At 39.1% G+C, this 27,221-nt stretch overlaps 2 protein-coding genes across 4 annotated transcripts in view; one reads left to right on the top strand and one right to left on the bottom strand.

Annotated features, from left to right (window-relative positions):
• Positions 1 to 21,727, bottom strand: part of DDX31 (DEAD-box helicase 31) — a 79,624-nt gene extending 57,897 nt beyond the window's left edge. For both annotated transcript variants that reach the window (XM_004485234.5, XM_071216874.1), the window contains exons 1-13: positions 20,842 to 21,727; positions 15,860 to 16,116; positions 15,682 to 15,757; positions 14,651 to 14,694; positions 13,779 to 13,849; positions 12,382 to 12,446; positions 7,300 to 7,344; positions 6,001 to 6,042; positions 5,117 to 5,181; positions 2,871 to 2,990; positions 2,629 to 2,735; positions 1,212 to 1,447; positions 302 to 478 (exon numbers count right to left, since the gene is read on the bottom strand). In XM_004485234.5, coding sequence (XP_004485291.4) covers positions 302 to 478; positions 1,212 to 1,447; positions 2,629 to 2,735; positions 2,871 to 2,990; positions 5,117 to 5,181; positions 6,001 to 6,042; positions 7,300 to 7,344; positions 12,382 to 12,446; positions 13,779 to 13,849; positions 14,651 to 14,694; positions 15,682 to 15,757; positions 15,860 to 16,116; positions 20,842 to 20,937 — 1,401 coding nt within the window. In that variant the 5' untranslated portion in view covers positions 20,938 to 21,727. The remainder of the gene's footprint in view (positions 1 to 301; positions 479 to 1,211; positions 1,448 to 2,628; positions 2,736 to 2,870; positions 2,991 to 5,116; positions 5,182 to 6,000; positions 6,043 to 7,299; positions 7,345 to 12,381; positions 12,447 to 13,778; positions 13,850 to 14,650; positions 14,695 to 15,681; positions 15,758 to 15,859; positions 16,117 to 20,841) is intronic.
• An 86-nt stretch (positions 21,728 to 21,813) lies between these two features.
• GTF3C4 (general transcription factor IIIC subunit 4) overlaps positions 21,814 to 27,221 on the top strand; it is a 31,337-nt gene continuing 25,929 nt past the window's right edge. For both annotated transcript variants that reach the window (XR_011649433.1, XM_058302138.1), the window contains exon 1: positions 21,814 to 22,170. Coding sequence is in view for 1 of the 2 variants with exons in the window: in XM_058302138.1 (XP_058158121.1) it covers positions 21,814 to 22,170 (357 nt within the window). In the remaining variant the exon portion in view is untranslated. The remainder of the gene's footprint in view (positions 22,171 to 27,221) is intronic.

The following is a 27,221-nucleotide window of genomic DNA, read 5'->3' as shown; positions in this document are numbered from 1 at the left end:
CCCCAGATCCCAGGGCAAAAGCAAATAGGGAACAATAGACTTTCCATGCCCACATCAACAAAGCAGTGTGATTATATATATAGTGTTCCTGTTAAGTGTGGTTCTTGTCATCAGTTTTGTTGGTTTTTCTTCAATTCCTGTGGGTCACCCATTTTAAACTAATTCTCCCCCAGCCCAGCAGAGTCTGTGATGGACAAACCCATGGCAGACCCTAGAAAATGAGTTCAACAGGACTCAGTTTTCATTCCTGTTTCCACTCTGGAGGTTATGTTGCTGCATGGTGAGAGGCAGTAGTGCTCACCTCCTGTTCCATGTTGCCATGCAGCCGGAGGAATTTTAATCGCGTAGAGGCAGATGGTAACTGCCCTGATGCCGGGGCCCCAGAGCTGCTCAGCAGGGTGTGGAGGAAGAGGTTGTAGTGGAACTCTACCAGTTCACAACTTGAGAAAAAGACAATCATCTTCTGGTCTGTTTCAAACTACATCAATACAAAGGTGGAAAAAAACACACAACCACACACTTTTAAGATCAGGTGACACTGAAATGAAGACTTCTCTAAAATGGCCCTGATTTGGAAAACACAGGTGACAGATGGCTTTGAATTATTGGGGGGAAAAAAAAGAACACTCATACTCCATTCTACAAAGAATGTATGAAACGAAAATGACATAACTATAACCTCAAGCATGTTTTCTATATCTGTGAAAAACAAATATACTTTAGAGTGAAGTTGTACATTAGCTCTGTTCCTTTCATTCATTCAGAGCTCACTGCACACAGTACTACCTGGCTGAGACTCTGTATATGTGGTAAATCTTGAAGCTTTATTCTCAAGTCCTTCCACCTACTATTTCCCTATATACCAGAGAAAATTAACACATAAATCTTGTAAATAAATATACAATTACAATGATTCTTTAAAAAACACAAGCACACAAGTCTCCATATTTGCACGACATTCAGCATGTTCCTTGTCACCCAGTATCAATCCCAGGGAAGATATTTAAGGCAGATTTCAAGTTGAACATAATGGCTTTCACTGACCTCCAAGAGGGAATCTAGTAAGGTCTGCATCCACAAAACACAAGTTAAGCTGGAAATTTTTTTTCTTTTTCTGTGTCTTAACTAACTATGATCAATGCCTGATGTCTGACATAAACAAAATGGGTCTTTCTTCCTTGGATCTTATCAGATCTAGTTCACAGTCCTACCTTGCATTTCTGAAGGATGAAGGCCGCTAGAGAGACAAGTCTCAGTTTGCTGGGAACCAGCGTCACATGCTGATCAAGACTCTCTGGTATTGCAAAGCTGTCCAGCTTGACGCTAGTTTGGAGATGAGAGACTTCACAGATGGCTTTGCCCTTCAGTTTAGACTGGTCATGGCTTTCTTCCACTACAGAAATACTGACTGGATCATGCAAACTTATATTGGCTAGCCGTGTTACACCTTTGATAAAAAGTAAAAAAGGCAAAACAGATGACAAACATACACTGTAAAACTGGTCACAAAAGTATGCCCATATATACCACACATCCAATCTTATTAAGAAACTCCCTATTGGTATGTTCCAGCATTAATCTACCTTACTACCACTCTGATAGGGCAGATTCACTGATTTCTTCCCATTGTCTAACAACCATCAACATTTTCTAAATTCTGATCTGTGGAAGACCTATTCAAAACAGTATTAATATATGTGTACAGACCATACCCCAAAAAAGGGCTTCTATGGTCAAAAAAGTCAGGAAAATCTTGGATTAAAATGTTTTATGGGCTTCTTTACTATTGGCCTTCTCAGGGCCTTTATTGTGTTAAGTGCACTGTCAATCTCCCAAAGGAGAAGACGTTATGTGGCATGTGCCAAACTTTTTTGACTACAGAATCCTTTTTTCATAGAAAACCTCTCAAAATTGTTACTTCTACATAACATATTTTTAGAACTCTTGGTGGGTAATGAATGGCATCCAGGATTTGCATGTAACATGGGGATTGGTAAATTAAGGAAACTAAACATATGAATATGCAAACTATATGGTTGGTCGGGCAACAGTGCATTGTGGGGTGATTATGGTGAACCAGTGATAAAACTTTTCCACGCCAAAATGTTGCCATCTATAAAAGAACTAAGAACTTCCATTTTATGAAGATGGAAGACAGAAATAAGCTTAAAGACTATTTTTTTAAAGGCTTAATATCTTTTTAGGAGACACGTAGGTGATTACACCAAGAAATGCACTTGGATCAGAGCTCATCACATTCAGAGCAAAGGGTCTGCTCTCAGAGGGTTACAATTGCAATAAAGACATCATGAAACCACTAGGCCAGTGGTGGTCAGCCTTTCATTTTCCTCTATAAACCTAACATGAGCACCAGTACTACTCACTTTTCCTGAGATGGTTCTGGATCTGATCTGGGACCTGCCTTTTCCCTCTAAGCTGTGGGAAATATATCAGTCTTGGATGAATGGAAGATTGGATGACTGGGAGTATAGGATGTTTAAAAAGCAGTCTTCTAGTGACACATGCTCCCATCCGCCATCCCCGAGGTTGAGAGGTACTGCTGGCAAACAATGTTGATGTTTGCTCTTCATTAAAAACAAAGATCCCCATCACTTTTTTCCAACTCACCTTCTGTGAGTGTTGCTGATAGCAAGATGTTCTGTCGTTTCTGGCATTCTGCATTTAAAGCATTGAGTATCATTGTGATGTCCTTTTCAAAACCCAAATCCAATATTCTGTGGTTCAAGAGAGGAATTTTATTATATGTGAAAAATAAATGTGATTCTTAAAGACTACAGGAGTTGAAATGAAGTCAGCAGAAATAGTCCTTTCCTTCAACCATTCAAGCAAGCTTCTTGGACAAGGCTCACCTGTCTGCTTCATCCAAAATCAGCCACTGTATCCTACTAAAATGAATGTTCTTTGTGGACTTTATATGATCTACCAGACGTCCAGGAGTTGATATAAGTATATTTATTCCTTTGCGAAGTCTGTTAAAGAGAATATAACATTAAGAAAGTAAACCAAATAGGGCTATATTAATAGAAGATACAGGAATGGCAAAGGAGACAGATTCATGTACAGCACAAATGTGTCAAAGCTTGAAATCACGAAAAAACATAAAGACAGATAGGAAGATACTCTTGAACTGTAAAATTTTCCTCTACTATAGAATGTAATTGTTAAGATCTGAAATTTTGTGAAAATCATAAAACCTTAACTTTAAAAGGAATCTTAATTACATAATCCAGTGCTCTTTATCTGATCCTTTCTAGAACACTGCAGATAGACAGTCACCTATCCTATTCTTGAAGGCTTCTGTACTAGAGAACTTCTTCCCTGAGTCAGTTATCCCACGCCAATCTGCTCTAATTGCTAGAACATTTCTTCTTAAACCAAACCCTTTTTGTAACCTCTAATCAATGGGTCTAGCTTAGCCCTGTAGATTATGTACAATAAATGTAATTTCTTACTCTCCAAACATCCTTTATTCAATTATTCCATAGTAATAAAAATCCCCAAGTTTTAGTGTTCCTTGCAGTTTAGTCACACACCTATGTTCTAGCAATGGGATAAAAGGATAAAGGGAGTAGGTCACTCCTAGAAACCAACTTTAGAGGGAAGAGGCATGACCATCTTTGTTACTATGGAGAGGAAAACAGATGAAATGTCTGGAACTCCAGCCAATAAGACTATAAGGTATCTTGAAAGTGGAAGCCTCTCATCCAGAGGTGCAAAAAGACAGAAGGAGCCTGGAGTCTGAGAGTGTGGAACATCCTGCCAGCCCTGGACCAGCTATCATCAGACTTCTTAAAGGCAAAAGCAAAAGGAAATCTTCTATACTGTCTATGCCACTGCTTTTTGTTGTTGTTATTTACAGCTAATCTAATCCTAACCAATACTTTTGGGCTTCAACTTTTAATATCTACCCCTCAGTTACAGACTACATGTATAGTTAGAAGTTACTATTAATCATTAAGCTATAATATGATAAAAGCATTTTTAAAAGAATAAAAAAAAAAAATGCAGAGGGTAATGGATGTAACTCAAGCAGTTGAGCACCTCCTTTCCATGTATGAGATCCTGGATTCGATCCCTGGGAATTCCTAAAAACAAAGAAAATAAAAAGCCAACTCTCATCAGGGAGCAGATATAGCTCCATGGTTGAATGCCTGCTTCCCAAGTATGAGGTACTGGTTCAATCCCCAATACCGCCTTAAAAAAAAAGAATGCAGACAATTTGGGATTTACTTGTTGCAACCATTTTCTACTGACACCTGTTATGAGTTCTAATGCAAAATTAAGAACCAATGTATTTGAATATAAAAAGCAAGTTGTAAAACAGCATGTATACTTTATGATTCAGTTTGTGTAAAACCAAACAATAAAACCCCAAACTCTCAGTGGTGCATCATATATTAAACAAGGGGCGGCAGACTTGGCCCAGTGGTTAGGGCGTCCGTCTGCCACATGGGAGGTCCGCCACATGGGAGGTCCGTGGTTCAAACCCCGGACCTCCTTGACCCGTGTGGAGCTGGCCCATGCGCAGTGCTGATGTGCGGGGAGTGCCCTGCCACCCGAGGATGTCCCCGGCATGGGGGAGCCCCACGCACAGGGAGTGCGCCTGTGAGGAGAGCCGCCCAGCGCGAAGGAGAGTGCAGCCTGCCCAGGAATGGCGCCGCCCACACTTCCCGTGCCACTGATGATAACAGAAGCGGACAAAGAAACAAGACGCAGCAAATAGACACAGAGAACAGACAACCGGGGAAGCGGGGGAATTAAATAAATAAATAAATCTTAAAAAAAAAATATATATATATATATATATTAAACAAGGGAGACTGCATGGTATTGGGTAGATAGGGGTTAAGAAGGTAATGAGCATTGTTACTAACCTCATCAGAAGGAACCGCGATTGTAGGTTCATCAATATTTAAAAACATAGCACTGCATAGAAGTGAACAATCCCCACTGATTTACTCTGTTCCTATGCACCAGGTTTGGGCAGCAGTGCCCAAGACAAGACGCACTCCAAGTTGAAAAGTACCATGTGTTATTCAAAAGGAAGAAAGGACAGATTAAAAAAGAAATGAAAAACAAACAAAACTCCTTCTACCTGGCCTTTTCTGATTTTCTCTTCTCTCCTCCCATTAATAGTCCAGGCACAATCCAGGTAAATGGCTACAGAAAGACAATAAACCAAAATCAAAGAGAAGTATTCTTTACTGAAAAGAGAAACTGATTCTAAATTCTCTTTTTCTAAAACAAATGAAGAGGAAGGATTCAGACTTTTCACTGTATGCAATGTTATTGTGGGCAGACTTGATTTCTAGGCATTCCCACACCCATGGTTACACGTATCAGCAATACTTGAATCATAGCTATATAACTAGTTTCCAGTACTCTAAGAGAAAAATGGGAGTTTTTTTTTTAACTGACTCAGGTAGCTTCTCTGACTTTCTTCATGTAGCTTGCATTATTGCAAACACATTTCAGTTAAGTTTATTGTTTCTTCTTTTTTCTTTTTTAGATTAATATAAAACCCATACATATTCCTTCACTTCTCCCACCCAATTGAAAAAGAAAGTATAGATCAGTTCTTGATGTAATTTGGTGAGTGGGCAGACTTTGACTCTGAAGTCTTCCCTTCTTTCTTAAACAAACTCTATTTGCAGCATTTTAAGTTGCTTTCCTCTGGATCACTTTATGGTTGTACCTGTGAGTCACTCTATGTGGCTTGTTAGTGCCTATAACGGGCTTTTCAGACCTGTAAGTTCATGAAATACTAGTAATCTAGCTAGGCTAGAAATCAATACTTAGTAAGACTTATGTCAGTTAAAAAAACCTTCAAACTGTACCTATTGAGAGAACAGACATTCAGGCAATAGGGGGAGATGAGTAATCCCTAGCTCTTTGAAAATTAAGAAAAGACCACAGTATATTTCTCTTTCTTCAAAAAGTCAAAATAAAAGATATAACTGAACTCGTGGCTTGCCTTACCTTAAGCAGTTTCTGGACAGTGTCAAAGCTTTGTAGAGCCAGCTGTAAACATTAGAAGTTATAGATGATGAGCAGGGTCCTTCCTTCCTTTCTTTTTTTATTAAGACAATGCAAAGTGAATAGATTCCAAACTTAGACCTTAACTTACAAGTTAAGAAAATCCTGTTGTTAGAATTGTTCTGAAATCCAACAGTTAGGGGAAATGAGGGTAAAGATATCACATCTATTTCTTGGACATATACAAAAATAATGTTTTGTGCTCCCTCTGCTGGCTCAAACTCCCAGAGTGCCACACAGAAAAGTACAAGTCTATGGTGCACAAAGGTAGAAGAAAATAAAACAAAGTCACCTGGATTTGGTTTTCTTTAGAAAGAGAAAGAATGTAGCTATGTATGAAGGAGTAACTAGAATAGTGATGCGGCAGGTTAACCTTTGGGAACTCTGCTTTAAAAACAATATGAATGGATCCAAAGAATATGCCAGGGTAGAGCAGTACCTGAAAAATGAGAGACGGTCATTCCCCCAAGTTTATGAAAAACAAAATCCAAACCAACAAACCCAGTGGATACCAGAGAAAGTGAAAATTAATGTAGGTTATAATCAATAACTATCAAAAAAGCCTTTACAGAATCCCTTTATCCAAGGATATACACAGTTTTCACATGTTTAGTATTCATGAAACATCCCAAGGAAGTAGAAAGTTTGCTGCCATAAAAATTTAAATAGCTTCCATGCCTGCTCCTTCGTTGAACTGAGCTAAGATAGGACACCACAGGCTGTATAAAAGGCTGAACAGAAACCTCCATCTCCATGATCAATTCTCTGCAAAGTGATTAGCATTTGATATAGAAAATAGACACCCTAATCTGGAATTGCCATTGTAGGCAAATAAAATAGATCAGATAGAAGAGATTTCCCCTGAGGAAAAAAAATATTAAGAAGCTTAACTTTCGGGAACAAGTACAATTTCTGGTAGCATTATCTTAAAGAAATATTCATTTTCAGAGCCATTTGCTTTTATCTTTTAATTAAGTTGCTAAGTTCTTTGAAAGAGTCAGAAATTTATAGTGTCATTAGTTTTTAGACACCAGGATAATGCTTTTCCATACTTAACTTTGGATTTTCAAAGAGCGTTTGAATTTTCTCCTTGATATAGACCAAAAGGATGGTTCCCAGTCAAAGGAAAGGAGTGTAAAGTAGTTTGTGAGCAGGTAGAAAAACAGCAAAACCACTTTTAAATCCCACAGGGTATTACTGAAAGTGCTTGCTTACACGCACCCTGAGAGTGAGAGTGCTTACCTCCCTTGTTGGCACAAGTACCAGAGCATAGGGACCGTCACTGCGCTGTGGACAAGGAAGCAAAGAAATGCCGTAAGCAGGATGAATGAATGCCATGGGACTCAAGACAAGGGGCCAGGTGTAAAACATTAGAAACATTCTCAAAAAAAAAAGGGTCAAGGCAAGAATGCTCACCACCCACATTAATACTTAACATGTTCTAAGCGAATCTGCCTCAATGGATAGAGCATCCACCTACCACATGGGAGGTCCAAGGTCCAAACTCAGGGCTTCCTGACCCGTGTGATGAACTGGCCCACTCGCAGTGCCCCATGCGCAAGGAGTGTGCCTCATGTGACAAAAGTGCAGCCTGCCCAGGAGTGGGGCTGCACACACAGAGAGCTGACTCAGTAAGATGACCCAACAAAAAGAGACACAGATTCCCGGTGCCGCTGACAAGAACACAAGTAGACACAGAAGAACATACAGCAAATGGGCACAGAGAACAGACAACTGGGGGGTGGGGTGGGGAGAGGGGAGAGAAATTAAAAAAAAAAGAATTAGAAAGAACAAAACAAAACAAAACAAAACAAAAAACACTGTTCTAGAGATTCTGGCCCATGTAATCAAGACAAGAGCAAGAAATCCAATATAAAAAATGGGTCAGGAAGTAAAAATACCATTATTGGCAGGTGATATTATTTTGTCCAAAAAAAAAAAAAAAAACAATCTTAAGAGAATCAACTGGAAATGTATCACAAACAAAAAATCCAGTCAGGTAGCTGAATGTAAATCAATAAACAAAAATTTAAAAAATCAAGAGATTCCAACATAGAAAGTTAGAAAATACAAAAAAATGGGCAAACAGGAACCCCTGTATGTCGTCGGGGGAAATGCAAATTGGTATAACCCCTTTGGAGGTTAATTTGGTATTATGAATCAAAAGAATGCAAATTCTACTTACAGGAATTTCTCCCAAAGATACACTCCTACGTGTGCATAAAGAAGTTTTAGAATAGTTTATAGACTGTGGAATATTTGCCAGTATATGGCAAACTATGGGTCATAATGTAAATTCTACCAATACAGGGATAGCTAATAATTGATGGTACATAGACTGGAACATTAGGCAGCCATTAAAAAGAACAAAGCAGTTCCATATGGTACTGATAAGAAACCATCCCCAAAACATATTAAGTAAACAAAAGTAAGGCACAGAACAGCATGCATGATAAGCGAAACTGTATGTATTAAACACAAAACAGAGGAAAGTGGATTTAGCTAATGGATAGAGCGTCTGCCTACCATATGGGAGGTCTGGGGTTCAAACCCAGGACCTCCTGACCCGTGTGGTGAGCTGGCCCACGCACAGTGCTAATGTGCGCAAGGAGTGCTGTGCCACGCGAGGGTGTCCCCCATGTAGGGCAGTGCCACGCGCAAGGAGTACGCCCTGTAAGGAGAGTCACCCAGTGTGAAAAAAGTGCAGCCTGCCCAGGAGTGGCGCTGTACACATGGAGAGCTGATGTAGCAAGATGATGCAACAAAAAGAGACACAGATTCCCGATGCCGCTGACAAGAATACAAGTGAACACAGAAGAACACACAGCGAATGGACAGAGAGAGCAGACAACTTGGGGGGGTGGCGGGGAAGGGGAGAGAGGAAAACAAAACAAAACACAAAAACCCTTCAATGGCGGAAAGGGAATCTTGATATACAAAGAATATCTCTAGAAGGATGTAGGAGACTGGTAATCATGACCACTGCAGTATGGAAGGGATACTGTGAGACTAGGGGCAAATACGGAGCAGAATTATTTTTCACTAAATATTTTTTGGCACTCTTCCAAATCACTTAATATAGACATTATATTTAATAGGACTACTAATAAAAACAAAGAGAAAACAAAGCATTCTGATAAAGGCCCTTTAGGCAATGGTGCCCTGCACACTCAAAGTGCTTACAGGCGCTTACGGAATGAATCAAAACAATGTTAGTGCAGAAGCTCAGCTCAGATTTAACAGCAAATTCATTTACAAGTATAGTTTTCATGTTTTGCATAGGAAACATTTACCCAGAGGAGAAAGGGATTTGGAATTCAAACTAGAGTTCTCTGTACTCAACATCAACTTTCTGAGACAACACTGAAGCTGAGGCTAGGAACGGTAAACATGTTAGTACAACAGTATCATCGTGCCACTGTGTGACGTTAGGAGATTCTGACATTTCAAAAGGTGTTACTACACAGAGAAGAAGAAAAAAAAATCAATTCCTCGCAGGGTGGATGTGAGTGAAGAAGGATGGCTATGATGTTAAAAAAAAAATCAGAGTCAAAATAACTGAAAGAATGAAAACAGAAAAACAGTCCATTCTTATTCTATCACCCAATTTAAGAATCTTTTGGAAACTCTGAATTTGCTGCTCCCTCCAGGTGTTTTTTATAGGTCAAATCATATTATATTCTATTTTACAGAGAATATTACTTGAAATAAGTGAATTAATTCGGGGGTTGGAAAACAGCTTTACTAGAATGAGCTGTTAACCAAAATTTTTTAAAAACTGAGCAAATAAAAACAAATACACAACTTGTTAATGGTTCTGAATATAAACAAATTAAATCATAGTCCTTTAAATTAGCCACGTGGCCTTGTTGAGGATGATGACAGCTATCACTTAATGAGCTGTACTATCACCAGGGGCTAGGTCTCAGTTCTCAACACTTCACACCTAATTCTAATCACAACCCTAGGAAATAAGTACTGCTATTATCCCCATGCCACAGATGACAGCAGTGAGGCACAGAGGGATAAAATAATTTACTGCAAGTCAATACAGACCCAGGAGTTGAGTAGTGCTACCCATGCCCTTACGTATGTCATCTAATTTTTCTCTCAGCCCACAGAACTATGGAACGAGAATTGGGCTAGAACCCCAGGACCCATTCCAGCTCAAAAATTCCAAATTCTCTAACCTTACATAAAGAAAAAAACCTCTATTAGCAACAGGTTCTCTTGGAATAAGTAAGTGGATGCAACTATTTTACTACATTATTGTAATAATTTATATTCATTTATCTCTTACTATATATTAGGAATAATGCTAAGCACTGTACTTGAATTATCTCACATTAAAGATCTTAATGAAAAAAAAATCAGTCACCTTTAGGAAACAACAAAAATCCTTACTCTTCCACTTCAGAGAAAACTAATTTACTTAACATAGCAAGAATCCTTGGTCAAGTTCATAGACAGTAATTGAAAAAAAAAAACCACCTTCAATGGCTACACAAGGTTCCATCATTTGATTTTCACATAGGGTTTCTTTTAACTGAGTAACATTTTAAAAAAATCTATTCCTTTTGAAATAATTTCAGACTTTAAAATGGGACAGTTCTTTGGTCTTTGTCTTTTATGACCTTGACACTTTGGAGAGTGACTGGCTAGTTATTTTGTAGAATGTTCCTCAATTTGGATTTTCTGATGGTCACTGATGATTAAAGTCAGGTTATTCCTTTCTCTGGCATAAAGCCACAGATATGATGTTGTCCCCTTCAGAGCATCCTGTCAGGAGGCACATGAGGCCAACTCTGGTCAAATGATGAAGGTGGCAAGTTATCGTTTTCCCCTTTGTAAGTAAAAAGTATCTTGTGGGGAGGTACTTTGAGACTATGGAAATACCCAGTTTTTCATTATTCTTTCACCTACAAATTTTAGCATCCATGATGAGTCTTGAATGAAGCAATATTACTGTTACATTTGTAACATTAATATTATAACAATATATTACATTATAATATTAGTGTTACAATATTACATTAATATTGTAATGTAACAATATTAGTTACATTTTAGTGAACGGTGATTTTCTATTTCCATCATTTCTTCTACATTTGTTCACTGAAATTCTACTATAAGGAAGGGCTTTCCCTTCCTCCCTGTTTATTTATTCATTCAATTATTCATTTACTTCAGTTTGAACTCATAGATACTTGTTTTACTGTATGAGTTATAATTAAACACCATCATTATTTTGTCACTTAAGTATTAGGTAAGCTTCATACATCTAACTTTGCATATCCAAACTGTAATCAATTATATCTCATCTGTTTATTGCACCCACTTGCTATTTTCAGTCTCACCTTTCTTCTCAACTGAGAATAATCAGAGCATTATTTGTGGGATTGTGGGCTGCAGTTTGTGATGAAGGTTATGCCCACGGAATATGGTAAAATTAGCCCCCTAAGGAACCCAAGGAACCCAATTTTAGCTCCTTTAGCCCAGGTACCAAATAAATCTTTTTTACAGCTAAAGATAAATTCTAATTATGTTAAAGAAAAGGCAGCCCAAATGTCAAAGTCACTAATTAGGTATTTTAAATATCTACTATCAAGATAAACCACTGCTTTAAATAAGATGTTTAGCCTTCCAGATCACAAGTAAACAACACATTGGAAGTTATGAGAGGAGAGAATTTAATTCTTCAAGTGATTCATCACACAGACTCAAGATCAAAGCATAATTGCCATCATTTTGAGATATTGAGTAATAATAATTCCATGCTGGGAACTAGAGAAGACAAAGAGACAAGGTCTCTATAAAGCACAAGTGCCAGTAACTAACCTTCACCATAAAATCAAGACACAAAGTGAATTCGGTTTCTGGAGTCAAATAGAACTGAGGTGGAAATCCAGTTCCACCATGACTCATCACGTGACCTTTGCAAATTGTTTAACTTTTCTAAGCCTCCATTTCTCCTTGTAAAATTGGGGTTTTAAACAGCAATACCTACATCTCAGAGGAAGGGAGGGGGAATTAAAGAATCAAGATAACACATGCAAAGTAATCAGCACAGTGACTGACACATGAGGAGCATGTTCAGATTTTCCCTACTCTACCTACTACGATGATTGTGAAATATATTTATTCTATTCCACTGTGGGCCCAGGTTTTAGACGAAGTATGTTCATCCAATAAATGATTAAAAGAAGGTAAAAACACAATACTAAGTGAAAATATATTCTTTTAGTCCCACATTACTGCTACATTTCAGTTTTACAGTTCAGTTTGAATACCATAAATAGTAACAGAAAAACATGTTATACTCACCTGGATTTTTGATTTCCTTGCTTGAAGAGACTGAACCATAGGGATGCAATAGGCAAGAGTTTTACCTTTAAAAAAGTATAAAAATAATTAAAATCGACCTAAGAAAAGAATGTAAGAAAAGCAAAGGCCATAAAGGAAACACTTCTATCTTTGGCATTGGATTCTGGGGAAAGAAAAAGCTCATATCCCATATCTGAGAGGTGAAAAACAAATTAATCTGTGGGGAGCTGGTATAGCTCAGTGGTTAACTGCCAGCTTCCCATATATGAAGTCCCAGGGTCAATCCCCAGCCCTGGAGCCTCAGAAAACATATACATAAAATAAGAATTAGTCTGTCTTCTGTAACTCTTAATGTTTTGTTTTTTGGGTTTTTTTTTTTTTTGGCTTTCAAATTGTGCTTTAATTTCTGTAGTCAGATATGATGCCATGAAACATGGGTATAAACTTTCATTAAACATCTAGAAAATAAAATGCACATTTATAAAGCTTTAGCCCAACAGTTTATTCCCTTAAGGAAATAAAAAAGGAAAGTTTCAATTTAATGAATTAAAGTTGGTTTATCTTCAGTGTTAAAACTTAAAGATATAAACAAACTTATAATATTTTAATTCCTAATTTTGTTCTATAAATCAGTACTTGTAAAAATCCTGAAGTTTTAGCTCCTCCATTCATCTAACAAGGGACCCAACAATACATTTCCCAAATTACACAAAAGCTCACCTTGATGGTTCTATCCAGAAGCTAGGAAACTCTCTGAAGTTCTCCTTAACCTCTCAGAGGAACTTCAATAGTCAATTAAATGTCCTATGTAGGTGCTGCTGTGACTCAGTTTGAACCCTAGAGGTAGCCTCTAAAAGCCAAAAAGAAACCAAAAGTGGCAAAAACTTGGGTTTCTGCCTTCCTGGATGGTGTCTAGGCTGGTGGGAGTGAAGAATAGCTGATCTGCCATTAAAGACACAAGAGGGTCAGAAGGGCCAGCCCAGACCTATGTGGAACTCAGCAAAAATAGTTTTCTGTATCCAAGCAAAATGAATGGCATCTGATCAGAGGGTGTGCATGCCAGAACTCTGTTTATATACCAAAAGAAAACATTCATCCCCCCACTAGAGTGAGGATGGGAGCTTTGGCCACAGAGGGTGGGACGTGGCAAAGCCTTGAAATAGGTTCCTAGGAATGATAGCAGTACCTATTTCCTAATTATTCCTGATCATGGTAGTACCAATTGTTTCCTTTCTTTCACTGTGTGAACAAATTCAACGCTCTAATCAAAAGCAAGCACAGATTCCCTTTCCCCAAACAAAATGAAGGAACCACGACCACAAAAATAGACACCTTAGTACATAACAGTGGGCCTGAATACCAAGAGAAGAAGCGCAGAAAATTAAATGATCACTGACCTGAACCTGTTTGGGATCTCACAAGAGCATCTCTGCCTTCCAGCAATGCAGGAATACTTTGCTTCTGAACACTTGGGCCGCACAAAAAGAAGGAGACATATTTATCTATAATACGTTAGTAAGTTATGTTTATAGACAAAGACATAAGGTAGACAAAAAACTGCCCCATAACTTTGTCATCTGCTACTTTAGAAGTTACCTAAGAATTCAAGTGAAAGTGCTGAGAAACTTTTGGTGAAGTATAAACCTCAGCTAAATTTCTGGAACTCAACTGAAGATGGTGAGGCAAGTCAGAAGTAAGCCATTTGACTAAACTAATTTTTTAAAAAGTTGTGTGTGGGGGTCCTTATTTATTCTTCAATATTCTTACTTTTACTTATAAAGTAAAAAGTTGCCAAAATTAAAATGTACCAGAGTATACGTAGTCAAAGAGGAAATTCAGCTCTCCCTCACACATTTTACTACTCTATTTTCTAAGAGTCATCACTGTTAACATTTTTTTAAAAATTTCAGTATCCCATTATTTTCAACCAAATATTTACTTCTGTCCTTTTGATAGATTCAAAGTCAGGATAAATTCTATATTTTGGGCAAATTATTTTCAGGGATGCACAGACAACAGTGGTATGTTATGTAGACTGGACATTGCTTAGAGTTTTAGAGAGAAGAACAAAACTGAATGGAGACCAAGGCTCTCCGTTTAATAGATGGGGAAACTGAGTAGCTAAGTGATATGTTGACAACTTGCTGGTCAGTAACCTAGTATTCTTTTCTAATGCTGAGACACAAAGTTGCTCTGTCATCCAATTTAAGTTTCATCTCGTTATACCTACCTGAACCCTAAGTAATCAAGGTTAGCCTGGAACGCTTACCTGGTCATACTAGACATTTTTAGGACTGTGTTTATTGTGGAAATCTAAAAGAGAAAACACATATTTTTCCTTGTCAATTTTTTTTGGGTAAAAAATGTATTTCATGGAAATAAAGGCACAGAAAAGGAGAAAATATTGGGATAAAACTGGCTATCATGCTAAAATTAAGTTCCTTTAATCCAGTTGTTTTCAACTGGGGGTGATTCTTCCCTTAATTCAGGCAACATGTAACAATATCTGGAGACAGTTTTGGTTGTCAGAACTGGAGAGAGGTGTTGGGAGGTATTACTGGCATTTAGTGGGTAGAACAGCTGATCTGCTAAACATCCTACAATGCCCAGGACAGGCTCTCACAACAAAGAGTTACCCAGACTAAAATGTAAATAGTGCCAAGGTTGAGAAACCCTGCTCTAACCCATAGGAGAGAAAACAAGCTTTGGAACCTAACTTAAAGAAGAGGTATATAAACCATGACTGTATGAACAAAAAAATCAGGACTACCTAAAAGTGAATGTATTTTTTGCTCCTTATTCATTTCAGTCAGAAAACTCATTCATGGTAAAAAACAAATATGTACTTGTTTGTAGAAAATGCATGTTAAAATAGCCTCTTTTTCCTTCAATTCACCACAAGTACAGACTTTCCTTAACAGTAAGATGCCAGTTCAGTTTCCTCTATGGGCACTGTGACATCTGCTGCCCAGAATGGCTTCAATGCCATATCTATACAGTAATGAGAAGCTATTTTAAGTCCAATAATTGACGTTCCAGTTCAATACCACACTATAGGTGAAGAAAGTCTAGTGTTTTTCTAACTGTCAAGATGTAGTGAAAAATAACCTAAACACACTTAAACTGTTCTAGAAGAATAACGTATCAATGTGAGGTCATTCAAGTGACTTGGAGTAGAAATAACCATTCTCCATTCTTAGTTTCTTTTCCTGAAACTGTCATTTCAGATATTCTGAAGAAATAAACACACCAAAAAAAAAAAGGAAGAAGAAAAAAAAGATGTAAAACATAAATACTTACTAAATGTGGATGGAGGTCCAGTTCATGAAAAGCATCTGAAGTAAACACCTTTTCTTGCACCTGCTTTACTACAGGTCTGCAAATGATGAACAAAAACCCAGGCATCAGTTCCGGCAGAGAAAAAACAGAATATACTTAATGCCTTTTATTTCTGAAGTGCATCTGCACCTGGACATACCTGTGGAGTTCTGGAATTTCTGGATTGTTTTTAAACAAAGATGAAGTCTTAATGCACGATGTCTCCTCCTGGTTTATATCACTTGTGCTAGACAAATACCTCTTCGGAGAAAATGCTTTCTGTGCCTTCCCCTTAAAAGTCCTTTGAGTTTCTTCAATACTAGTTTTCTTGGCTAGGAGAAATGAGGTTTCATTACTCCGTTTCACTGGGGGAGCCTCACTGGATGCTTGGTATTTTCTTTTGGTAGCCTTTGCTTGCTTTGTTGTTCCCAAAAGGAAAGATCAACAAGAGATGCATTAGTCCATGAAGACAGACCTTAGAGTGAAGCCTGACTGCCCACAGAATTGCATCTCTTCCTGCAGAGATCATTATGCCCCATATGTCAAGCAACAGTTTAGGGTTTGCAATCAGATTTTTTGACTCAGTATCAATCACACACACAAGATAAAAAAAAGAAAGAAGAAAGGTGGGGGAAGGAGAGGGGGAGTAGGTGGGGGGGGGGGAGGGAGGGGAAAAGAAAAGAAAAAAGAAAAGACATAAATCTCAGCTCATTCATCTTACTAAACCTCTCTATCCATCTTTACTGTCAAAGTAACCAAAAAGACAGTGAGGACTAAGAAGGTAAAAACATACTTTGGGTTGAATGCAAACAAATTGTTGGTTTTAAGGGGGAAAAGAGAACCTACCTTCTAAAATGTACAAGCTAAGTCAATTCATATCCCTACAAATACATTAACAGGAGAAGAATGGAGCAGAGGAAAGAATGAGTATTTTCTCTCTACCAGTAACCCAAGTCAGTTGACTACACATGGGAGAAAGAATTGGGAAAGCATGTCCTAGCTTATATCTAGGAGGCAAAAAACCTTCATTACTGCTGTATCATAGAGGGCTTGGATCTCTGTCATCCTCTATCTTCATGCTGCTCCTGTAGATTCACATGGTTTGGAGACAATTCCTACTCGTGGATCCAATTCCAAATGAGAATTCTGCTCCATTCATCACTCCCATCACAATTATTTCCAACTCTCCTTGCCTTTCAATTCCCCTCCTGATCGCTGATTATAGGCTATAAAAATACTAGATTTAAATAAATTTTTTTTGCCTGTTGCTTTTTACTTCCATAATACAAATGCATGATGCCCAAACTCCCTCTAGAAGAAATAGCCAGTTTTATTTTCTTTTTCAATTTATACAAAATATAAAAACATCCCTTGAGCAGCCAGTGCTTATTATTCTGGAATTTTGGTTTCTCTTAGAATATTTCTTTCCTCTTTGCTTGAAACAGTGACTTCCTTTCTACATGGGCTTGCCATGGCTGTCAGCTTCAGACTAACCTGCCAATAACAAGAGTTCTTTGTTCCTGTCAACCACAAGCATTCCTTTATATAAGCAATTCAGTAATACAATAATACAATATTAGAAATACTTAACATTAATAAAAGTACCAACCTATTTCATTTTACAAATTACTTTTTACAAAGTCTCAAGTTTATGGAATCTTCAGATTAAACAAAGAGATAAAGTCAAGTTTTATGTCTGTTGGATCATTTACAAGATGGTATACAATGTACAGATTTCACCTGATTCACAGAATCTTGGAGCATAAAAATGCCTATAAGGTCACCACCACCATGTGCAGGATTTCCTGTTACAGGTTCTCTGACACAGTGGTGCTTGCAGGCTCTGCCTGCACACCTCCTCCTGTTCACCATCCCTTAGGAAGCCCACTCTGTTCCTGATCAAATTCAAGGGGTTAGGAAGCTGTGTCTAAAATTCTGCCTCCTTGGACATCTACATACTAGTCTTGGATTTGCCTTCTGTAGTGACACAAAACAAATTTACTTCCTCTTGCACATAGCATTTCTTCATATAGCATATAAATCCTTTCTTTTTTCCTTTTTGAACTAAAAATTCCAAACATGATACAAATTTAGGTCTCTTAATATCAGGGTTACTCTTTGTTACTATCTCAATGTCTCCCTAAAAGTATGCACTATGAGTTAAGCAAGCTATTAGAGAGGTTTTCCATTGCTCTTAGGCTAAAAGTAAAAATCTTAAATAAGATCTACAAAGCTCCCCAGAATCTGGTCTCTGCCCATCCTACCATTCTCAGCTTTATCCTCTGCTACCCTGATCTTCCTTAAATTCCTAGGATGAAACAAGGCCTTTGCACATGTGATTTCCACACCTACATCCCCAATCTTCCTTTTATCTGGCTAACTCATTCTCATCCTAGTCTTACCCATCACATCCTCAGAAGAGCCTTTCCTGATCTCCCTCCACTCTGTTGAGCTAAGTTTCCCTGTTTTTGGCTCCCCTGGCACTCTTCATTCTCCTTTGTAACACTCAACCCAGTAAAAAGCATAGCATGTAATTCATTGTTTTTTGTCTGTTTTCTCCATTGTCTTTATTGTAAGCTCTATAAAGAAATGGATGAGTCTGTCCTGCACTTCACTGAATCCCCTGCACTGGCCTAGTGACTGGAACAAAATAAGTGCTTGCTAAATACTTGTGAGATGAATGAATGACATAACATATATCAGACTTATTCTTTTCCATGATTTGGACACTATTTTACTACTTTTTAGCCTTTCCCCCCTACTATTCATAACACATTCATTTAAAAACCTGACCATTTAATAGTTGTTGAGTTGTTGAATAGTTTGGTTCTGAAGATACAAAGTTGAAAGATTAGCCAAAGTTGAAGAAGTCACAGACTACTGGAAGAGACAAAAGTAAAAAACAAATACAAATCTATATTTGCACTATAGAAGAAGTTTGTACAAAGGGTTATGTGAACACAAAAAAAGACTAATGTGGTCCAAAGTAGGGGGAGGGGAGGCAAGGAATCAAGGAATGCCTCATAAGATGGCATGTGGGCAGAGAGGGAACAAGGACTTATTGGGATCTTTTAAAAATTAGCTGTGCAACAGCAAGCAAGTCACTTCCCTGTGTCTCTGTTCCTGTACCTATAAAATGAGGAGGATTACAGAAGATAAGCCTTTGAGCCACCCTGGCCCTAACAGTCTAAACACCATGTATTTGGTATTAATAAACTTATTAATCACTTACCAGTATGCTAAGCAGTTACATGAATTATCTCATTTAACCAATATAGGTACAGGTATTATCCCATTTTAAGATGAGAACACTGAGGCAGAAATGGGAGGTAACATGTCCAAGTATCACTGGGGGATCCAAGCTTTGCCCAGGCACTATGATTTGATAGCCCAGGTCTCTAATGACAATGCTATAACAGCTTTTATTAATTATATCCTGTTTGGTTAGAAAACATCATGCGTAGTTTGACCTAGATATTGTCTTAAGTTGTTTTCTTCAAGGATATACACAAAAATGGTAACAAGAGTAACCTCTAAATATAGTGTAGATTTTTCCTTTTATTTCTTTCCAAGTTTTCTGAAATAAATTTGTATTAATGTAACAAACAGAAACCACTTTTGGGAGGAAAATTCTGCATAATGTTAGATATAGCATAAATTAAATATAGCTACTCATCCCAAGTTCAGGATACTGGCAAATACAATCGGCATACCCATAATCCTTATTAAACATATTAACAAAAACGTAGATGCAGACAAGGCCACTGCAGACACCTGACATCACCTCATTGATACCCTTTTGACACAATGGTTCAATTAATTATAAAACCAGATACCCTATGATTATTTCTTCAACTCGGTCAAGAAAAGTTTAGTAAGTGCTTCCTATGTATTAGTTACCAGGCTTTGTACATGGTACAAGCATCCCACTGACCTACTGATGTAGTAATGCTATTAACAAAAATGGAGCCAATACTACATTTACTTATAATTGGCATTTATTAAGTACCTCTATGGGCCAGACAATGTTTAAGGTTTTTGTATACATTCCCGCAGTTAATTTTCATAGCAGTCTTATATGAAGTAGAAAATACTGTTCCCACTGTATGGATAGGAAAAGTGAGGATCATTCTCCAAGGTCACAGAGTTAGTGATTTGCAAGGCTGGCATCTAATGTCAAATCTATTCTACTCCAAATTCAATGCTCTCAATGGCTCCTCTATATACACCTCATCCCCAATTCCCAGAACCCATTATTTGTGGCTATGCCACTCACCAGCTAGATTCCTTACTCCCAAGCTTCTGAATCCCAAAGCTTGATCATCACTAAAAACTACCAGAGAAACCACACAGCGGGTTGTGAGCTGGTTTGATCTTACACGAACTCAAGGAATTTCAGTTCAACACATGGTTGACCTGAACCAATTTTGGCAATTGATTTCCAATGGATTATGTGGTGCGTGGTGAGAGGGTGGGCTGCCTTGGCACTAAATTTTATCCTTTACAGAAACTTATCATTTTAAAACAGATTTTCTGCCCAGCAGCCTTCCACTTTCAATCTGAGAGTTAGGAGATAAGTCAGCCATCCTAGAAACAGTTTTCAGCTCTTCCTTGAGTTCAGGCATTTTTGCCCTTCCTTGTAAGGGAGTTAGGTTGATGAATTGTGTTTTCTAACCCTCCAATCCACGTGGATGAAAATCTATCCTATTTTTGAAAACTCTTCAAAGAAATTTCTTTTCTCCAGTTCTTTTTTCTGAAACAAACTACGCTTAAAGTCGAGGAAACTGGATTTTAGAAGAGGTTGATTTAAGTGACAGTGCTGCGACTCAAGAGCGCTAGCTCCTAATTTCTATCGTAAACTACCAATTCCTAACTTTATCTTTCACGTCTTCAAACTTGTAGCTCGAACCGGCTCCCCGCCCCTTTTCACTTGCTCCACTCCGAGTACATCCCCGCAGGATTGTGTTCCGGGTTTCTACACGCGTTTCTGAACCACTCCTCCAGAAGCTGCCTTATATCTGACTTTTCCCTCTCAATTCTGCAAATAATTCGAAACAGGACCCAGAGGCAAGGCGGCAGCCCGCGGTGCACCATGAACTCGGCCTCTGGTGGAGACTGAACTGAAGCCGGGTCAGAACTCACCCGCCTCGCCTGGACTCGGAAGGGTCTGGAGAACGTCCTGGAGGCGGCGGCCCGGGACTCCGAAACGTTGAAAAGCAAACCGTCAGCGGCTGCCATGCTGGTACCGGGGGGAAGACAACCGGGCGTTGAGGTGGAGACGCCGGCAAATTCTGGGGTGCTGGGGCAGCTCAGGTCCCGGGATCTCGGCTCTGGCTCTCGCCCACGTGCGCCGCGTACAAGGACCCCGCGTAGCTGTCCCGCCCAGTCCTGCCGCCGCCCCTTCCGAGGCCCTGAAAAGCTCAAAAACACGTAAGCACACACCTAAGTGACCAAAGCAGCGGTGAATGCGCTCGGTGTGAAGCGCGAACGGGGGGAAGGGGGAACGGGGTGGGGTCAAGCCTAGAGTTCAAGGACTCAGTATCTGCTTTGCGTCCCACATGGCTTGGCTTATTGCAGGGGTGTAAAAGTACACTCCGTTGGAGAGTTAATGATTGTTGTTATAAGAATTCCTCTGAAAAACAAGCAGAGATCCTGCACCATCAAATCATTTTTTTCCTGTGCTGCCAGGTTTCCCCCTTGCACTTAAGTAATGCATTGCGAGGAGGGGTGTCTAAGGGGTTTGGTCTCGGTCACTGGGAGAGAGGGCCCTTTGCCTGCCATGCAGGAGGGGAACTCAGGATCACGTTTCCTTCTCAAGGCACTTTGTCACCACCAGCCCGCAGCCGAGGCGCTGTCCTGCCCCTGTGCTTTGGATTCGGCCCCGCAGCAGTTGCGTTTTTTTTTTTTTAGACAGGCAGCTCTTTGGCCACCACTCAGGGCTTGGGTCGCCAGGCAACGGTGGGGTCCTTCCTGGCTCGGCGGCGCTCTTAGGCTCGAGAACTAAAACTGCCGCGGAGGACGCTGGGGGCTGGAGGCGGTTGTGCTGAAGGCAGTAACCCGACCTCAACCCGTGTTTGGCGCGCCCCGGGATCAGGCTTCTGGATCCTAGGGAAGATGTCCACGGCCGAGAAGGCCCGCATAGGGCCCGCGGCTGACGGGCCTGCGCCGCCCGGGGAGGAGGAGGGCGAGGGGGGCGGCGAGGCGGGCGGGAAGGAGTCGGGACCGGACGCGGTTCCCGGGCCCAGCGCCTCGTTCCGCCTCATGGTGACTCGGCGGGAGCCGGCGGTGAAGCTGCAGTACGCGGTGAGCGGCCTGGAGCCGCTGGCCTGGTCCGAGGACCACCGCGTATCCGTGTCCACCGCCCGTAGCATCGCTGTGTTGGAGCTCATCTGCGACGTGCACAACCCGGGACAGGACCTGGTCATCCACCGCACATCGGTGCCCGCACCTCTCAACAGCTGCCTCCTCAAAGTAAGTCATATCTGGCTCTCAGCTCTAGGGCCTCCTCCTGCTCCCTCTTGCAGGCGCGTCATCCGTCTCCGGGGAATCCTGGCCTGCGCCTCGCAGGGGGATTCCCCTTCGCACACCCAGCACTTAGGGCTTATTAAGCGACCAGGGTTGCCGGAGCTTCCCCGCCCCCCAATATTTTAAAAATGAAAACAACAACAAAACAGCCTTGCAGCTGTACCCCCATTTTCCGGGTAACCACTTAGACTCACACGCACACCCTGTGAACCGCTTGGATTCGGGCCCGCCAACCCTTTCTTCATCCCCTGCCTCAGGGTGGTTGCTGGCGCTGATTGCTCACTGTCGTGGTTTCTGCGACTCCACCCCCTGTTGACTGAACCTCTACCGTGGCTCCTATTGTCTGGGGCCGACTCCCGGAGGCCCTTGGCTGGCTTTGTTTACAGTGGTGTGCCCTCCTCTTGCTCATCTTTTGCTTTGCAGAGGAAAACGGGTCCTTTTCATTGTCTTAACCATTTCAGTGACTATTATGAATGGTCCTTGCTTCTCACACTGGGCAGATGGATAAAATACTGGATCTCAGAGTTTATATTCTAGTTTTTCTTTGATAACTAAGTCTTTGGGATGGAGAGCGAAAAATAAAGCCTCTGGAAACAGATGCAATCTTTATATTTCAGGTATAAAGACTCTGCAAATTTATTGCTTTAAGCTTCAGATAATTTGCCTTTGGAACTTTAGAGTTCTAAAGTTTTACTGTTTTACTATTGCCATTTTAAAATTTTTATTTTAAGTAGTAAGTCATATGATTTATTGTAATGGTTTAGAGGTAATGAACGCTTATCCTCTATCTTTTATAGATCTCAATGCACTTATATGATCTGACAAAGTGTATATTCATTCATTTAATAGGTATTTAAATACCACTATGTACCAGGTGCTCATCTGGGTTTCTGGAAATAAAGCAGAATACAAAACAAAGTACCTACTGTCATGGAGCTTAACATTTTTTGGCAAGTCACAAAAAATATGAGCCATTACTCGCCATATGAGTTATTACTCGTTGGTAGAGTGCGGGGAGCCCGCACCACTTTTTGGTGTACCTAATTTCAAGTTCAAGTGGAAAACTTGATGTTTAATTAGATTGTTGGTAAATCTGTATGACTAACCCTTTGAGATCTTGGAGATGTGAACAAATTGGTTCAAGTATAAAGAGTTGAGGTGAACAGATGCTGGTAATACTCACAAGGAGAGACAGAAGGAAGGAGTTTTTAAAGGTGTATATTTGCTGAAAAGGAACTTACTATTTTTAGGGATGTTCATATTATTTTTAGGGATGTTCATATGCACATCAGTGATATAAATCTTTAATTGTGTGTGTCAGTATGAAAGAGTTAATACTTTAGCAGAGAGAATTTAAAGAAAAGAATGGGGGGTAGAGTTTTTTTTATCAGAGGTAATTATCTGGTGGTGAATCTGCAGCAGTCCCTAAAGGAAGTATACTTTGGTTCACGGGAGGAGGCGAGGAAAGGACAATCCAGGTGGCAAGAATGAGGTGCCCACCTCATGGACATAAATATTTAAGTCATGAATATAATTTACTGGTGATTTTGTAAGTAATAATCGGCAAATGAGCTTAGGAAGCTCTGCTAGAGGGTTAGAGAAAGTAAGGTGAATCCAGTTTGAGAACTTTGAAGGTCAGTCTGAGTAATTTGGCTTAAATCAAGGGATCCTAAGGTGCAATTGATTTCATAAGCATGGAGTGACCTGGTATGTATGGTTCAAGAATATGACTTTGGCTGGACTAGAGGCAAGAAGATGATTGTTGGTCGATATAAAATAGGGGTTAAGAGATTGGTCTTTGGTACAATATAGCAAGATAGGCCTAGTTATAAAAGGAGGATATTAAAACCTACCTCATTTGGGCTTTATGAAAAATTAAGTATGTTATCACCACAGTTCTTGGTACACTATAAATGCTCAAGGGAAAAAAGGTAGTGCATTCCTACAGGTATGAAGGAATAAGAGCCTGGATTAATGTTGTGGTAGTGGATATGAAGGTATCCATAATATTCTGATAAAAATTTGACTACATTAGTTCTGCAACTGTCTTAATTAGTAATAGGGAATCCTTATACATCCCTCTAATAATTGATAAATAGCTTATATGAAATTAATTTATGGTATCTTCCCATTCTGTAGTGGTTTTTGGTATGCACATCACGCAAACCATCAATCAGGTGGCAGTCTTATTAGACTAGAACTGCCTAGTGAGTGAATGCTAAGTTGTCCCTGTAATTCTAAAAGAGGTCTCTGTGGCGTAAAACTTATATAATGGTAGGTATGTAAAGCACTCTGTATCAGTACTTTGATAGCTCTATCCATGACAGTCCCTGGGGATTTAAGCCTACTGAGGGCTGTCCAGCTTGTGTTTGCTGTATCTCAAGAATATGGACAGTGTACGACCTAGATCACAGTTTTAGTGTGTAGCTCTGCTAGAAGGCTAGGTACTAAATCTTTTGAATCTTTTTCCTTTGTCATTCTATTATTTAGGTTATGATTTTTTTTTTTTTAATGAAAACCTTCAGTGATAGAACATTCAAACATTAATTATGCAAGTTACTGTCTTGGGGATTGAGGTTATACATAATATAAAAGTGAATGATGTAAATCTGAAAAGCGGTAAAATTGTGATTTAAAAATAAGTCTCAGTTTTTCTTCCCATTGACCTACTGATTTAGTGATTTATCTGATTGTATACAATTCCACATTATAATATATGCGATAACTAAGTTCATTTTATTACATATCAATTGTTAGGAGCATTAAAAAGCATTAATTACATTAACTTGAGTAAATATTGCCTAACTTTGGAATCATATTCCTTGCCCTCAAGAAGCTTACTGTCTAATAGTTTCAAATGAGTTTTTATCAGATCTTACAAAGTGCCTTGCTATTAGTATTAGCAGCTAACTGAAAACATGATAGTGTATTTTTTTTTTAAGATTTATTTTTTTAATTTATTTCTCTCCCCTCCCTCCACCAGCTCTCGGTTCTCTTTGTTCATTCACTGTGTGTTCTTCTGTGACCGCTTCTATCCTTATCAGCAGCACCAGGAATCTGTGTTTTCTTTTCGTTGTGTCATCTTGCTGTGTCAGCTCTCCATGTGTGCAGCGCCATTCCTGGGTAGGCTGCACTTTCTTTCGCGCTGGGCGGCTCTCCTTATGGGGCGCACTCATTGCACATGGGGCTTCCCTACGCGGGGGACACCCCTGCGTGGCAGGGCACTCCTTGCGCGCATCAGCACTGCACATGGGCCAGCTCCACACGTGTCATGGAGGCCCGGGGTTTGAACCGTGGGCCTCCCATGATGTAGGCAGACGCCCTGTCCATTGGACCAAGTCTGCTTCCCTGATAGTGTATAATTAAATGACTAAAGGTGGAATTCAGGGAGCAAAATTACCCACAAAACCAAAAGGATTTTCTCTACTGCTTAAAATTTATCCTGCTCTCCATCCTTTCAAGAATTCTTCCTCTAATGAGTGGAACTAAGGTTTGCTTGAACTTCATTTCATCCTGTGCTGTTGCTTCAGGTTAAATTCTATAAGTTTATCTTTTGTTCCACGATAGTTTTTATTTGTAATAAATTTACATATTCTAAGGATTATTGCAAGTTTACAGTATTGTAGGATTTGATTAACAATTTTATATCTACTCTTCATTTGTTGGGCATTTTACACACTTTCTATGTCTCATTAATATTTACTTGATCCTTGGAGAGTATTGATAATAATCATGGCTAATATTTATTGAACACTTACTAACATATGCTTTCCATATTTGACTTACTTAATCTTCCTAACTATGAGATAGGTATTATTATTCTCTTTTAAATGAGAAAATTAAGAAGGTGTAAACAATTTGCACAGGGCCATGGAACTCGTATATTACAGAACTAGGATTTGAACCCAGGCAGTCTGGCATCATAGCACAGATCATTACGCTGTGCTTCATTATGTCATATTTCAGATTTTATCTACCCATATAAAGCTTTACATTTTGATTGGCATTATTCTATTACCAGCCTAGCCAGCCCTACCTCTTTTTGGTAGAAATTTTCTTCCTTTGTTTTTCCAGCTTGTCCATAAGTATATCAAAGAGACTACCTTAAATGTCTTTGTAAAATCAAGATATATTGTCTAAAACACTATTTCCAGAGTATTTTTTAGGATGATAAAAGGTGACACTCCCAAAAAAGGTTCTTTTATAAAAATGGAAAAAAAGTTTAGATAACTCTAGTTAAATATAAGTCTCTTTATTTGGTAGCTCCCTGGCTACCCAAGACATTTAAGGTGGTAATGAGAATTGTGACTCTTCAAGGGGATGGTTTATAATATATAGCATTTCCAAAACTTATTTGGCCACAAAACTCTTTTTCAAGGAACAATTTAGGGGCATAGTATTCTGTGAAACATACTTTAGAATAAATTAGTCATCTAATTCATTTGGTAGGCAACTTTATATCTACCTTTCATTTTATTTGCTTATTTTATTTTATTTATTATTAAGCCATGTAGCAATTTTAATGGAAGAGAAGATTAGATTTTTCCAGTTATTCTATACTAGATTGTAATGATCACTGCTGTCTGCACAAACCATTAATTTGTTAATATATTGAGGAGTTTTCTTAATGTTCTGTAGTTTTTGTTATCTATTTACCATTTCTAGCATATTTTAAAATTATTTGTTGTATTCTGGTTTTCTAATACATCCCCAGTTGTCCAAGCTTTATTAAGTGTCCTATGTAGGTAGTGGTTCTGAGTTGAACATCTTCCAGATCTTTTTTGTGTTCTGTAGTGTAATTCATCTGGACTTGGAGAATTTAAATTCATTTAAAGTGACTTTTAATATATCTATATATGTCTTAGGCTTCTAATCATATTGGACTCTTTCTTATTTGAAGGTCAGCGTCTGTGAAAAAGGAATTGACTCTAAAAAAAAGAATTGAAAGAGTCTCTTTCTATTACATACTAATCTAGCATCAAGTCCTTCCTTATTCT

This window comes from Dasypus novemcinctus, chromosome 8, assembly GCF_030445035.2.
Source record: "Dasypus novemcinctus isolate mDasNov1 chromosome 8, mDasNov1.1.hap2, whole genome shotgun sequence".
NCBI lineage: Eukaryota > Metazoa > Chordata > Mammalia > Cingulata > Dasypodidae > Dasypus > Dasypus novemcinctus.
Note: the sequence above shows the minus strand (reverse complement) of the source record. Positions and strands in the feature narration are given on the sequence as shown.